This window comes from Lepisma saccharinum, chromosome 26 (genome assembly GCF_977018435.1).
Source record: "Lepisma saccharinum chromosome 26, izLepSacc3.1, whole genome shotgun sequence".
Lineage (NCBI taxonomy): Eukaryota > Metazoa > Arthropoda > Insecta > Zygentoma > Lepismatidae > Lepisma > Lepisma saccharinum.
Window position 1 is genome coordinate 12206055 of NC_139254.1, and position 15764 is coordinate 12221818.

The 15764-nt window shown below is 38.9% G+C and overlaps 1 protein-coding gene across 1 annotated transcript in view; it reads left to right on the forward strand.

Moving 5' to 3' along the window:
- Positions 1-15764, forward strand: part of LOC145979383 (sodium channel protein Nach-like) — a 92727-nt gene that overhangs the window by 33342 nt on the left and 43621 nt on the right. Inside the window, exon 6 of the mRNA XM_083112251.1 lies at positions 10409-10613. Coding sequence (XP_082968377.1) covers positions 10409-10613 — 205 coding nt within the window. The remainder of the gene's footprint in view (positions 1-10408; positions 10614-15764) is intronic.

Below are 15764 nucleotides of genomic sequence, written 5' to 3' on the forward strand. Positions count from 1 at the left end.
ACGCTCACTTGCCATTGCACACAAAACAAATCGGTTTGTTAATTGTACATAAGTGAATCAAAAACTCTCATACATTTCGACTCGCATGATCTAAATAATGCAATTCGACGAATCGGTCTTGTCACTGTTGTGTTTTATTTTACAGTTTAAGTGGAAGTAAAATTAAATATTTATTGGTGTTTTCACAAAATTGTTAGCGGAATTTGCACTTCCGCTAAGTTATTGGAAGAATGGTGGCAAGAAAGAATGGAAAAGTCCTGTGTCAGCCAGGCAAGCAAGGTAAGTTGTGTCCAATTCATAACATTTGTCAATGTAATGTATATTTCACCATACTCAAATTTCACCTACAACTGTATTGGCTATCGGATAGCTGGCACATTTATTTAGAGTTGACCTCAGTATAGAATTTACCAATCGCTCGTTGTCTTCAAAAAGCCTGTATATGATCGACCAAACACTTGAACAGTTATATTATGTTTTGAAACATTCATTCAATATTAAATAAGAGACCAGAAGAACTGAGTATGGTATATCATAAATGTGACGAATTGCAGAAGGAAAAAGGAGAGATGAAGAATCAGTATTCTGTATGATTTAAAAGTAGAAAATTTCGTATGTTTAAAGAGAATAGTTCATTCAATGACAAGAATGAAACTGTCACAAGAAACCTTGAGTGAATATCTTATGTTTTGCCTTCAAATAGCACAAAATTGTTTACAGAATTACTAGGTACAGTGGGTCGTGTAAGTACTACCGGGCAATTTGTCCATCGCAATTTTCATTAATTTTGATCCTGCTTGTTTTTAAGGAATGGAATGAACGATTTACTTCATAATATTTGTGCTTCCCATTTTACGTGTCCAGGTAGTTCTCCTAGAAAGCCAAAGCTTCACGAATTATTATACTAGATGTACTTCGAGTAACCAAAAAATAACAAAAAAAATAATATCTAATTAAAATTTAATATGAGGCCTATCTGATACAAAAGGTACGATGAAATGGTTTGGGTAATATTCCTTCGAAGAATAATAGGCCTAATTCATGTTCCTGTATATTTGATAGTAGGGTCGGATTAATCTGCTTTGTACAGTGGTATGCATAAGTATTACCAAGTAAATTGTCCATCACCATGTTCATGGACTTTATGTTACCCAATGAGAACTTCAAGAATTGAAACAAGATGCCAAACAATCTGCTGATAAAATGAGTAAAATGCTACTTGAAACACATAGGATGAAAATAACCATGGACAATTTTGCTGAGCGTTACTTGAGTATCCCACTGTACGTACACATAAATAACAAATTGGTTGACAATTATTGTGAAATACACAAATAGGGTCATGGAAGAAACAAAATGTCATCTCCAACCTCTTTGATGAGAGTTTTAGCGTTCACTGCACACTCCCTCTAAAACTATAAAATCCAGCCAGATCACTTAACATGTAATGGCTACGAAATATACTCGTATAAATATTGGAAAATCGTTCAAACATGTTGCAAAACTGTTTTCATGGCCTCTACAATTCTTAATACAGCATATTTTGAAATCTAGTTTACGTTCGTTGACGATCACTTGAACAGTAGGTAGAGATTTCTATGACCGAGGCGAGAATATAATTCTCCCCCCCCCCATTCTTTCTGCTTGAGCCTTATTGACTGTACTAGTTTGTCTTTATTACTAATAATTCGCTTGCAAACAGTAACTACTTGTGACTGGAACACACTCATGGTAGAAATCACATCAATTTTGTTTTATGTGCGCGCACTACTTTCCAAGAAAACTCTCTCGTCTCTTAACGGTATCGAAGTTCACTTTAAGACAAAAATCCGAAATGAGCATTTAGCATTATTTATTTCCCAGTTATGTTAGGTCATTTGCAGTGCTTCACTATGCAGGATATTGAGTAAAATTGTAAAGAATACAGCCAATCGCTAATAGAACAACCCTGTAAAAATGTACATATACTTGAGATATAAGAGAATATCAAACCAAAATACTATTTTATAACATATTATTAATCGATACTGAGAATATTTTATGTATCGCAATCCTTTATATATATATATATATATATATATATATATACACACACACACACACGCGTACATGTCAATATATTGTTGAGTTTGTTTTTAAATCCACTTCATGCACAGAAAGACTAATCGGGACTGGACCTATAGTTTAAAGGAAAGTACGATACCACTACGCCATCGAGGTTGGCCGGACACACACACACACGCGCGCACACACATTGTATATATATGTGTGTGTGTGTGTTTTTATTTTTTTTTAATTGATTTGCTTTATTTTACTTCGCCTTTTGTGCCACTTTTGGCTAATTTGCGATGATGGAAATGAGTGATGATGTGATGGAATTGATGAATGAGCATCCACAAACATCCATGCCAAGGCCGGGATTCGAACCCTTGACCCCCGGCATGTGTGTGTGTGTTTGTGTGTGTGTGTGCAATATATATATATACAGGGCATACACAAAAGAGTCGTGTGGTGCAACATACACCGTCAGCTGCGGAAACTCTCCACGTTTCTCATACGCTACCAAACAGTTCGATTCTTATGATTACTGGGAGGCTGTGGGGTCAGTTTCCAAAATGGCATCGCAACAGGAGAAGGCTTTCTGTGTGCTCCTTTTTTAGGTATCCACATCTGTGATTGCAATCCAGCATGAGTTGTTTAGTGTGCAGTTTAAAAAACGACGCTTCACAACACGAGAATAACATAACCAGGTGGTAGCGTAGCGACAGTTTGTGGAAACTGGATGCTTGTGTAAACTGGCCGACCTCGTGTATCTCATGACAACTTTTAAAGAGTGCATGAGGCGTTTCAGTGAAGTTCCTCCAAGTCAGTGGCTAGAGAGACTTCATGCAGGGTGTCCCGACTGAATACCAATTATGACGATTACATTCTACAACTGGAAGGAGCTCCCCCTCCTCCAATTTTTACAGGAACGTATGAGTGCTTCTCAATGGTGTACTTCCACAGCGCTGGATCAGACGTGCTGCAAAAACCTTCTCCCCTGGCCACCCCATTAGCCGGATCTTACACCATGTGATTTTATCCTTTGGAGGATTGTTTAAGGTAGTATCTATGGTATGTATCACCATTGCCCATGTCCATCTGTGAGCTTCGTCATAGGATGACTTCAGGCCACTGTAGGCCATTACAGCGGACATACTACACCGAGTCTGTAAGAAGTATGATTACCGTGTGGATGTGTGTCGTGTTACCGAGGGTGGTGCACACATTGAAGGATTGTAATTAACGAATAAGAAACTTGGACAGTTTCCGCTGCTGACGGTGTATTCTGTGCCCGTCTAACATGAGAAATAACTTTTCCATTAACTTTTGAAACAGCACCATTCTTTTGTGTATGCCCTGTATATATATATATATATATATATATATATATATATATATATATATATTATTTATTTGTTTGATTGCCATTATTCGAACCTGCCTAGAATACACAAACAACACACGGCGCCATATTTTCACCTAGTGGTGAAAATTGGAACTATTGTTTTACCAGCATTCGCTTTCCCATGTTCTCCACAGCTTCTATACCAAGTTTCAGCGCAATCCGTTGTTTAGAACGGGCTCTAGAGGGCTCAAAGTAGGGCAACTTTAGTTAGGACCACTCGGTATATAGTAATTGCAATGTCAATCCTTTAGCAGCAACTGTAAGCATGGTCTGCCTACTTATTGTATTCAAGATAATATATTATTTTTGCGTGGAAACGAAGCGTCAGAAACTTGTTTTCCTTCATGACCTCTATAAACTGTGAAAGTTCGCGTCATGTCACGATTCTTGTATTGTTTATATACTTCGAGACGTGAACGAGACGGGCGTTTTATAGATCAAGACGAGACCGAGACTGCCAATTTTCGTCTCGTCTCGATATTATCCCAAATCTTCACACATCTTTGAAGGACACTGACGAGTATTGTGTATGACGTCATCCGATTTCTGCTGTTTCCAAGGAACGGATGTTTGGAGAAGCCGCACCGAAGCGTGGGGTTGAAAGGTCCTGTGGGCTCATCTCTGGAGATTTATTCTGTTTGTTTTACGACTGAGAGGCCGCGATGCCACCGCTGATATATTAACGACCTCCCACAGTAGCAAGGTCAACCCTTTGTCGATACGGAGATCAGTTTTCATATTTTTATTGTCCGTTGAGGGAAAGATGATGTAAAACCATCGATTTATCATGTTACATCTGCTGGGATAGATACATGACGCCATCGTATCAAACATGTGACGCAGTTGCTTTCCTTGAAATAGAACAGGCTTATATTTATATGTACGAGGGTTGTCCGTAAAGTCACGTCAAAGTTTGTTTTAAAGGGAATGACTAGTTTCGACAGATATTTTCACCAGGTTTAAACTACGCATCCGCATGGCCTATGACCTGATCTGCCCTGGCACACAGATTCGCGCCTTCTTTAATTGTTGGCGTGTATCAAGCTTAGGTCGGGGTGCATGTATTTTCGTGAAGCCACCAAATACATTTTTCTGCACATCGTGGAGTTGAAAAAATACCGCAAGGTGTTCCGATATGCTACAAGGCGCGGCAGCGTTGTCACAACTTCCAGAAATTAACGTGCAAGTGCAAACCGTGCTGCAATGGTAGGTAAAGAAGGCTTGAAATCAATTTACACCATTCATGACCTTAAAGTTACTTCTGATGAGAAAATAAAGTAATGTTAAAAGTAAGAGAGAGAAAGCAAGTAGATATTAGGGTTTTATGCAATTTTTAGCTATTCGCGACGATGAGGATGAGTGATAATATGATAAAATTGACGAAGGAACACTCACAAAGAACACCCATGCCCAGGCTGGGATTCGAACCCGGAACTCCTGGCGTCGTACTTTGCTATGCTATTCACTTCGGGACGGAGCTTGGGTCGGGAGACATTGGGGCATAAGAGGTAAAGTGCGTCCCTTCCATGAGAGGACACTTATCTGATTGTTGCAGAAGGTAAGAATAAAAATTTCGTGAACGGAAAATTTAAAAAATAACATTAATAAGAATTTTTCTTTCATTAGTGGCTGATTGTTTCTTAATTTGCTCAACATTTGCACGTAGTGCTTCTTTTTCAAGAACCAAGAATGCAATGAAATTTAATTGTTACAAAAGATTATAGGCAACAATATGTATTTTAACAATTCAAGTACAAGATAGCATGTTTATGAAAGCAGTCTGCAAACAATGAATTTTAATTGTTAAAATAGTATTGCCTATAGTCATTTGTAACTGGCATTACATGTCATTACATTCTTTAGTTTAAAAAATGGGTGCACTTTGTCGAAACGTTGGCCACATTAAATATATTCGATTCCTATCACCGGAGTAAAATGAACTGCAATAATTACCGTGGAATGTCTCTACTCTCAACAACATATAAAATATTATCTAACATTTTCTTAACAAGACTAACTCCATATGCTAATGAAATTATAGGTGATTATCAATGTGGATTTAAACGCAACAGATCAACTACAGATCAAATTTTTCACATCAGACAGACACTTGAGAAAAAGTGGGAATATAATCAAAATGTCAATCAGCTATTCATTGATTTCAAAAAAGCATATGATTCGGTCAAAAGAGATAAATTATATAATATATTAGTCGAGTTTGGAATACCTAAGAAGCTTGTTAATATGATAAAAGTATGCACCAGTGAAACAGAAAGTAAAATTCGTGTTGGTATTAGTGTGTCTGACAAATTTAAAATTCATGATGGGTTAAAACAAAGAGATGCATTATCTCCAAAGCTCTTTAATTTTGCCTTAGAATATGCTGTTAGGAAGGTAAAAGAAACTAACGAAGGACTAAATTTAAACGGTGTGACTCATTTGTTAGCATATGGAGATGATGTAGACTTATTAAGGGATGATATAAATACAATTAAGAATAATGCTAAAATATTTTTCACAGCAGCTAAAGAGATAGGTTTGGAAGTTAACAAAGATAAAACTAAATATATGCTTACAGGCCGAAACCAAGTGTTAGGTAATAATCAAAATCTAATTATTGATAACAACTCATGTTAACCAGTTTCCAAATTCAAATACTTAGGACTAATATTAACAAATGAAAATTATATTAAAGAGGAAATAAAAAGTAGGCTTAATTCAGGAAATGCATGTTACTTTTCTATTCTTAAACTTTTGTCTTCTCGTTTAATATCGAAGAAACTAAAAGTTAAAATATACAAAACAGTAATTTTGCCTGTAGTATTATATGGGTGTGAAATTTGGTCCCTTACATTGAAAGAAGAACATAAATTGATAGTATTTGAAAATAATATCCTTAGGAAAATATTTGGACCTAAAAGGGATGAGGAGACAGGTGAGTGGAGAAGGTTACACAATTTAGAACTACATAATTTGTATTCATGTCTAGATATTATTAGAATAATTAAATCAAGAAGACTTAGGTGGGCAGGCCATGTGGCACGAATGGGAGAGGAAAGAAGAGTTTACAGGATTCTTATTGGGAAACCTGATGGTAAGAGACCTGTAGGAAGATCAAGACGAAGATGGAGAGACTACGTTGAGATGGACCTAAAGGAAATCGGTAGGGATGGAAAAGAGTATATAGATCTTGCTCAAGATAGGGACAGATGGAAGGCCTGTGTTGCTGCAGCCATGAACCTTCGGGTTTAAGAAGGCTAGAGAGTTAGTTAGAGTCACCGGAGTAATGAAATAGACGACGCGGCAAATCCATGGATTTACGCCTATCTAATGTCCGAAGTCTGATATAAACACCATAACTCATTGTAAATAACTTATACGCGTCCATCTTTTCACCTCAGTAACTTAATTTTATTCTCTTCTGCCGAATATATACGCCACAATTGACATTGCTTAATATGGGACTTTGGCATGTAGGGCGTTCGTAACATGGTGGACGGAACTTCAATTTTCTCGGCCGGTAAAGCCTTTCCGCCTATATATTCATATATTCTAACTCTTTGCATGGAGTCATACAGGCGCCAACGGCAGGATCCATTTAACCCAAACGGTGCTCGGCAAATAGCATGCTTTTTTCGTGCCTCATATGCGTCGTTTCTTAATGGCTTCATAATGTGAATAAATTTAGCACGATCCATCTGTTAGTACGTGTCTCTTGTACATCAGGATGTTGCCTTGGCCGGCGTTAACAAAGTCATTGTCAAAAATTCGCTGACCTCCGTAGCGGAGTGATTAGAACAGCGCGCTTCGAAGCTAGGGGTCCCGGGTTCGAATCACAGTGTGGGCATGGGTGTTCTTTGTGTGTCCCATCATCAATTTCATCATATCACTCATTCTCGTCTTCGTTATTAGTGCAAAGTAGCAGAAAAGCAAACTTAAATATGCCAAATCAATTTATCATTGTCGAAAATTCCTATTTTTTCCTAAAATAACTTTGAAATTCAAAATTCTGAATATCTACATCTGTTTAATAGTCCTTCCAGAGCGTTCAAGTGAATTTTCATCTGGTTTTATTTCGCTCATGTCTAGATATCTGTGATCGAAAATAGGCTTACGTACCCAACACTGGATATCTAGCAGGGGCGATTCCTCCATGTAGGCAGTAAGGAACTTCCTACAGTTCATTTATACTTGCTTCCATTTCTCTACTTTTTATGAGCTTAATAATAATGTGCGTTATGAAATTATGAAACAATGTACGTACAAATGACTAAGTTAGCTACTGTCAAGAGTTGACTGCTGTCATACGCTCCAGCTGCAGCCCAAAGACAATGGACACTCAGGCTTTGCTACCCCGCCTGAGGAACCTCGCTGGTATCACTACAAACAGATGGGTGAGAAGTGGAAAAAAGGCAGGGAAGAGGTTGCGGTTTAAAGCATCCAGCTAGGAAGCATCGAGGGTTTCCTCAATCAGTGATGACAACCCCAGCAAAATGGTTCTAAACCGAGCACAGCTTGATCTTTTTTGGCACCTAGCACCCTGCTCTTGGCATAATGGTAAAATATAGCATGATCTGCAAACGTGAGTCTCTGGGAGAAGGAAATCAAATTCAAAGGAATATGTTTTCAGGAAATCTAAGTAAAATTATGTCCAAATGTTATTTTTACTTTTTTTACTTCAACAGCGGAAATGTTTAAAATAAAAGGGAGTATACCTACACAGCGACAACCTTTTTACAATCATGCCACGATCCATCCTCTATTTTTTTTCCCTGACATATTTTGTTCGTGAGGAAATTTTATGGCAGAAAATCTGTAGATGGTTGCGGGGTAAACAATGAATTCTCTAAAACCGTCTCAAGTTTCCTGCTGAACCCATTTCGTTTGTTGAACCATCGTACACAATTTTTCAAACCTTCCTCGGTTTACCATAACTTCTTCCCACACCCCAAAAAAGACACGAGTCACCACTGATATCTAGACAACAACGAGAACAAACCACTAGAAGATTCACGTGGATGCTCTAGAAGAAATTCTAAGCAGAATTTGTAATATGTATAAGGGAAAAGTATTGAGAACAGTTAACATTTCAAAAGTACAGGGTAAAAACCTGATAAGTCCAATTTTATCGATTTGCTGTTGTCGATGGCATAAAATAGCTCCGTCAGTGTAGTTTTGTATGTTGTAACTGCACAGACGAAAAACTCGATAAGTCCTGAGAGATGTGAAAGTTTAAAACGGGAAAAGTATTGAGTCTTGACAGTTTGAATTTCTTCTCTTGTAAAAACAGGAAAATGTGAATTATCAGGTTTCTCCCTTAGCCTCATCTTTTGTCATAAATGTGTATATTTTTACTACGAATTAGTAGTTATGTAGGCTTATCTATATGTATTCTAGTTTGATCAATTAGTGTATATGTTTACAACTAGAAAGTTCTGTTTTTCTTCTCTTGCGTGTTAGTGCTTTATTCTTCTAGATAGTCGTGTATCTCAATTGGGCTAGAGAAGTAACGAGCAAATACTCTTGGGATTTGAATTATCCGGGTACCTATACAACCAGCCTTGCAGCACTGTAGAATGGGTTGCTGGCTTCAAGGGGCAAACGGGTCAAGGATCGGAGAAAGCATTTCCTACCGAGCAAAGCTTTGTATGGAGATCGGAGAGACCTCTATGAATGATGAACGTAATGAAAAAATATATTGAATAAAAAAGGCAAAGAATGTATAATATAAATTAATACACACACACACACACAGTGGCGGCGATTAAGGCGGCGAGGGGGGCAACTGCCCCCCCACTTTTTGCAACTTTTGCTCCCGCACTATGCTAAACCTTATCTGCCAAGGGAAAGTTCCCTAGTTTTGGCACTTTGCTCCCCCCCCCCTACTTTTGGAACCCAATTGCCGCCACACACACACACACACACACCCACACACACCATCACACACACACACACACACACACACACACGTACACACACACACACACACTTCGCGAGTGTCGACAACCATTAGTAATAATATATATATTGTATGTGTGTGTGTGTGATTCTTGATCTTATGTTGGCAAAGTCACATATAAGGGCCCTACACCCTAGAGGGTGATTCAAAGGTCCCTTAACATCCCCTATGAAAAGTATAGGAGTTAGGTTGAGTACAATTGATCATGATAGAAACAGGTTAGGCTTGGGGGAACCACATTTGGTGTGTTCCGAGCGGACGTCCGCCATATTGGTGGCTGCCATATTGAATTCAACTCAATTTTTTTTAAATGGGAAGGGGGTGATGTGATATATATATATGACACAGTTTTCTCACACCTGGAAAATTATACATTTGTTACAATCATGCAGTCATAACTTTTTCCTGATTAAAGATAGGTTGAAGAAACCTTCACAACTGCATTTCTCGTGAAATTCTACCCTGATTTGATTCTAGTCTGACGCGAGAAACCCCGGTGTGGGTGATCTAAGGTATGAATTTTTCCGGCTTTGTCCCCGCATAACTCTAGGGTCCACCCAGCCTCACATCAAATGGTACCCGGGGTGAGGGGTAAAGGTGTCCGAAGCGTGGTGCTGATCACATCACCTCGAAGATGGCCTATATCGAAAATATGTGGGACCCTTCCCCCACATGCTGCCTTCATGGGACTGTGCTATATGCACAGGGAACTTTAACTTTACCTGTATATATTGTATTCGTTTCTGTACCCCTGAGTAACTAAGTTTTTACATAAGCACATACGAACCTTCTACTATGTCAATGGCTGATGGCCCCCCAAATGCTTACTTGTCTCCGCTCCCCCACGCACTGCGGGATTTTGCAGCTTGTAGATCCGGCACTCCATCATATAGTTACGTACACAAAGGCTATTGCATGTATATGGACTTTACCATAGTTTTGGTTAGGCGGTATAAACATCGGAATGGATATGTTAAATTTTGTTTCTGTTTTTCGTTTAGGCCCCAGACACACGATGAAGCTTCACACGCCGAGGAAGGTTCGGGCGATTCCTCCACCACGTCACAGGGTAGCCGAATGGAGGAAGGAGTCGCTGGAGTTTAAGAACACCTCGGACTGTTGGACGGTCATCAAATCATACTTCAAGTATACGACATTGCATGGGTTCCGCTATATAACAGCGGAGGGCCTGGCACCACTGCATAGGTAAGTAAACTACAATAAAGCATAGTTGTGTTGTCATACTTCTAAGCTGGATACGAGCCAGAAGTCATTAGCTTTCTCTGTACTGAAGCATGTGCTACTTGTATAAGGCTGCCTGGTCCTGTAAAAAATTATATATTATATTAATTATATATATTTATATATAATGTATATTGAGATATATTTTTATTATATGTTAATCTATAAAAACTGGTTTCTAAATTCCCATTCAGTGTGTTTTGTACTTGCAAGGGAAAGAATTCTTGAGTTGTTAAGTCTACTTTATGCACAGATAGGCTAATCGGGACTGGACCTACAATTTAAAGTGGTATCCGAACCACTAATCACGGGTTATCGAACCCGGGACCCCTTGATTACAAGGCGAGAAAAGGAAGAAGAAAAATATGGCTAACTTCTACAAATTAAACCTAAAATACGTCAGTTGACAAACATATATTGATCCAGTAAGATTAAAGAACATGAACTGCTAATTAAACACTTTTAGTACATCAAACTACGTACAGAAATGCGTCAAACTGTATTTTTATCAGCTACTGCTTTCGCGCCTTAGTCAGGTTTGGAACCTGAGACATCTGGCTTTGAGAGCTCGTTTATACTGACTGCATTTTCGGATGCCTGGCGTACGTATAAGGATAAAGTTACAAAGTAATGTTCGACAAAGTTTAAAGTTAACCAAAGTTAATCGAGAATGAGAAACTGCAATTCCATGTAATTAATTTCTTTAAGGCTCCACGGGGAATCTAATTCATGCTGCATGCATTATAAATCATCACTCTTATTCATTGAGATACAATAATAATAATAATAATAATAGACTAGTAGAGAGAAAGTATTTTCTGTACAGTGTCAATAGTATATACTCTTCTTCCCCATTAACAGTCTAAAACAACGGTTGTTAATCTGCCCAATGTTGTTGTTATTATTATTATTATTATATTATTGTCAGTATTATTATTAGAGTAAAATAAACTGAATAATTGTAGTAAAAAACCCTTGATGAGCAATTTTCAATAAATATTTGATGTACTTTATGATTTCAAATATTGAGTTAATCCTCAACAACAAAAATATCTGAAAATAAAATCTCATAAATAAAAGGTTTGAAAGGTTAAGAGAGCCTCCCCGATAGCGTAGTGGTAACGTCGTCGCCTTGTACTGAAGGGATCCCGTGTTCGATACCCGGTGGAGGCACATTGCTCAATGATTCGGATTCCACTTTAAACTGTAGGTTCAGTCCCAATTAGCCTATCCGTGCATAAAGTGGGCTTAAAACAACAATTCAATTCAATGGAAAGGTTAAGAACCGCTGGTCTAAATCCTAACATGTCGTATATGGACTTGTAATAAAGGAAGCCCGCGTTTGATTCCGATGACCATACACATACCCCAGTGGCGTATGCTGAGTCTAAGACCTGGGCTATCTCAAATGACACCTGGTCCTAGGCTATGGAGGAAGAGGACTAGACTCATTCTTGACGTCTTCAAGGAAGCCACGTTGCCATCCCAACGGTAATCAGGTTCCAAACTTATAAAAAATCACGTTGCCAACTCCTAAGAATTCATGTTCCCAACTCCTAAGAATTCAGGTTGCCAACTCCTAAGAATTCAGGTTTTCAACTCCTAAGAATTAAGGTTGCCAACTCCTAAGAATTCATGTTCCCAACTCCTAAGCATTCAGGTTGCCAACTCCTAAGAATTCAGGTTGCCAACTCCTAAGAATTCAGGTTGCCAACTCCTAAGAATCCAGGTTGCCAACTTCTAAGAATTCAGGTTGCTAACTCCTAAGAATCCAGGTTGCCAACTCCTAAGAATTCAGGTTGCCAACTCCTAAGAATTCAGGTTGCCAACTCCTAAGAATTCAGGTTGCCAGCTCCTAAGAATCAAGGTTGCCAACTTCTAAGAATTCAGGTTGCCAACTCCTAAGAATTCAGGTTGCCAACTCCTAAGAATTCAGGTTCCCAACTCCTAACAATTCAGGTTGCCAACTTCTAAGAATTCAGGTTGCCAACTCCTAAGAATTCAGGTTGCCAACTCCTAAGAATTCAGGTTGCCAACTCCTAAGAATCCAGGTTGCCAACTTCTAAGAATTCAGGTTGCCAACTGCTAAGAATTCGGGTTGCCAACTTCTAAGAATTCAGGTTGCCAAATCCTAAGAATTCAGGTTGCCAACTCCTAAGAATCCAGGTTGCCAACTCCTAACAATTCAGGTTGCCAACTCCTAAGAATTCAGGTTGCCAACTCCTAAGAATCCAAGTTGCCAACTCCTAAGAATTCAGGTTGCCAACTCCTAAGAATTCAGGTTCCCAACTCCTAACAATTCAGGTTGCCAACTTCTAAGAATTCAGGTTGCCAACTCCTAAGAATTCAGGTTGCCAACTCCTAAGAATTCAGGTTGCCAACTCCTAAGAATCCAGGTTGCCAACTTCTAAGAATTCGGGTTGCCAACTCCTAAGAATTCGGGTTGCCAACTTCTAAGAATTCAGGTTTCCAACTTCTAAGAATTCAGGTTGCCAACTCCTAAGAATTCAGGTTGCCAACTCTTAAGAATTCAGGTTGCCAACTCCTAAGAATTCAGGTTTCCAACTTCTAAGAATTCAGGTTGCCAACTCCTAAGAATCCAGGTTGCCAACTTCTAAGAATTCAGGTTGCCAACCCCTAAGAAATCAGGTTGCCAACTCCTAAGAATCCAGGTTGCCAACTCCTAAGAATTCAGGTTGCCAACTCCTAAGAATCCAGGTTGCCAACTTCTAAGAATTCGGGTTGCCAACTCCTAAGAATTCAGGTTGCCAACCCCTAAGAATTCAGGTTGCCAACCCCTAAGAATTCAGGTTGCCAACTCCTAAGAATCCATGTTGCCAACTCCTAAGAATTCAGGTTGCCAACTCCTAAGAATCCAGGTTGCCAACTCCTAAGAATTCAGGTTGCCAACTCCTAAGAATTCAGGTTGCCAACTCCTAAGAATTCATGTTCCGAACTCCTAAGAATCCAGGTTGCCAACTCCTAAGAATTCAGGTTGCCAACTCCTAAGAATCCAGGTTGCCAACTTCTAAGAATTCAGGTTGCCAATCCCTAAGAATCCAGGTTGCCAACAACCTCCAAGAACTCAGGTTGCCAACCCCTAAGAATTCAGGTTGCCAACTCCTAAGAATCCAGGTTGCCAACTCCTAAAAATTCAGGTTGCCAATTCCTAAGAATTCAGGTTGCCAACTCCTAAGAATCCAGGTTGCCAACTCCTAAGAATTCAGGTTGCCAACTTCAGAATCGCCATTATCTTATTTTCCAAATCAGCTTAATTCACACAGTTTCTAAGAGATTTTTCTTCAGTATTTTACATTCTAGGCTTCGCAGTTAGCCTAGCTGGCCTGGAATATACGCATACAGTTTATGCAAATTAAGGCCGTGTCAAAATCCTGCCTTCTTTTTTAACACATCCATGTACAGAGGCTTTCGACTCATTGAGTAACACACACGAGAAATTGTTGAAGTTTTGTTTTGTGAAGCTGACTTCCTCCAATACAAAAAATATTCAAGTTTAAACTCTTTCGTCTTCGGAACGCAATGCATTTTTTTAGAATAATGTTGTTTACCATTTCACGTAGAACTTTGTAGTAAGAGGAGAAAATGCAGAAATATCCTATCCACGCACTTCGTAATGCATTCACTCCCTACAAAGTTTGCGAAACCATTAAACAAGATTATAAAAATCAACAGCCGGACAGTCTCTCAACTCGCACCCTCCGAGAGTGCTAAATCCCCTTTAAAAGGTTAAAAAAAATGATGAAAACAGCTATTGTTTTCCCCATGAGAGATGTTTTCCCAATCCTTTGTGAAGAATGGTCGAAGGGCTTGAAGTAGAAAGGTGATTGCTATGGAAATTTTACAACCTCTTGTTCCGAGAGCAAACACAAGCTGCATGCTGTGGTATTTTTTCTTGGTCTGTGCCTCTTGAGCTTCAGAATCTTGCAAATTCTGATGAGCAACACTCTTAACTGTTGTCATTGCAGAGGAACTATCTATTTTGGTATTTGAGTGTAATAGAAATGCACTGTATAGCATTGTCTATGGAAACAAAAGCGTAATTCACTCATGTACTAGCAAATACTTGGCTTTCAAGAACCTCATTGCCTTGAGAGAACATCTGCAATAAACCAAATAAACATTTTCCTGTTTTGTCCTCGAACTGTTCATACTCTTCACGCATGCGCTGAAAGGGTTCACTATTTGTAACAGGGATTCTATTACGTTGTATTGTTTACTGCTCCATCAATTTATATCAACAGCGCATATTTAACGAACTGTACTAGCTATAGAGGGACATCAAGTCACTTGATTCCGTTGGAATAATGCTTGTTCTTCTCGTCTCCCTTTTATTTGTAATTCTTTCCTTGTACCTTCTATCTTTTCTCTTCTTGATTATTTCTTTTCCTTGCTTCCTTACATTTTCTGTCTGTTTTTTCTCTCTTACTCGCTTCAATACTTCTTTTCTTTTCTATTCTCTCACTCGTTGTCCAGTTTCTTTATTTCTTTCATTTCTCTTACCTCCTTTTTCTTTTTCTCTTCCTCGCTTCCTTATTTTTCTCTCTTTCTCCCTGCATTTTCTTGAACGTTTCTGTTCTTCATTTTTGCTCTTGTCATGTTTATTTTCGCTCTCTCTCTCTCTCTTCTCTTTCTCTTCCTCGCTTCTATATTTCTATCCTCTCCCTCTCTCTCTCTCTCTCTATCTATCTATCTATCTATCTCTCTCTCTCCTTTTCTCTTCTCTGTCTTTCTTCAACGTTTCTTTTCTTCTCTCACCCTCTTTGTCCTGATTCTTTGTCCTTAACTTTGCCCTCCCTTCTTCTTTTTTCGCTTACTTATTTATCTTTCCCTCTTCTCCTTCTCTCTCTCTCTCTCTCTCTCTCTCTGCCTTTCTTCGAAGATCCTTATCTTCTTCGATCACTGGCGTACGCAGGTTTTTTTGTGGGGCTGAACTTGTGAACTTGGATGGTGCATAAATATTGGCGCAGAAACATTTTTTCATCTGCGAGATACAAAATTCGTCCTCCACGTTTGTGTGTGTGTGTGTGTGTGTGTGTGTGTGTGGGGGGGGGGGTGTGTGTGGGTGTGTGGGTGTGTGTGGGGGGTGTGGGTGTG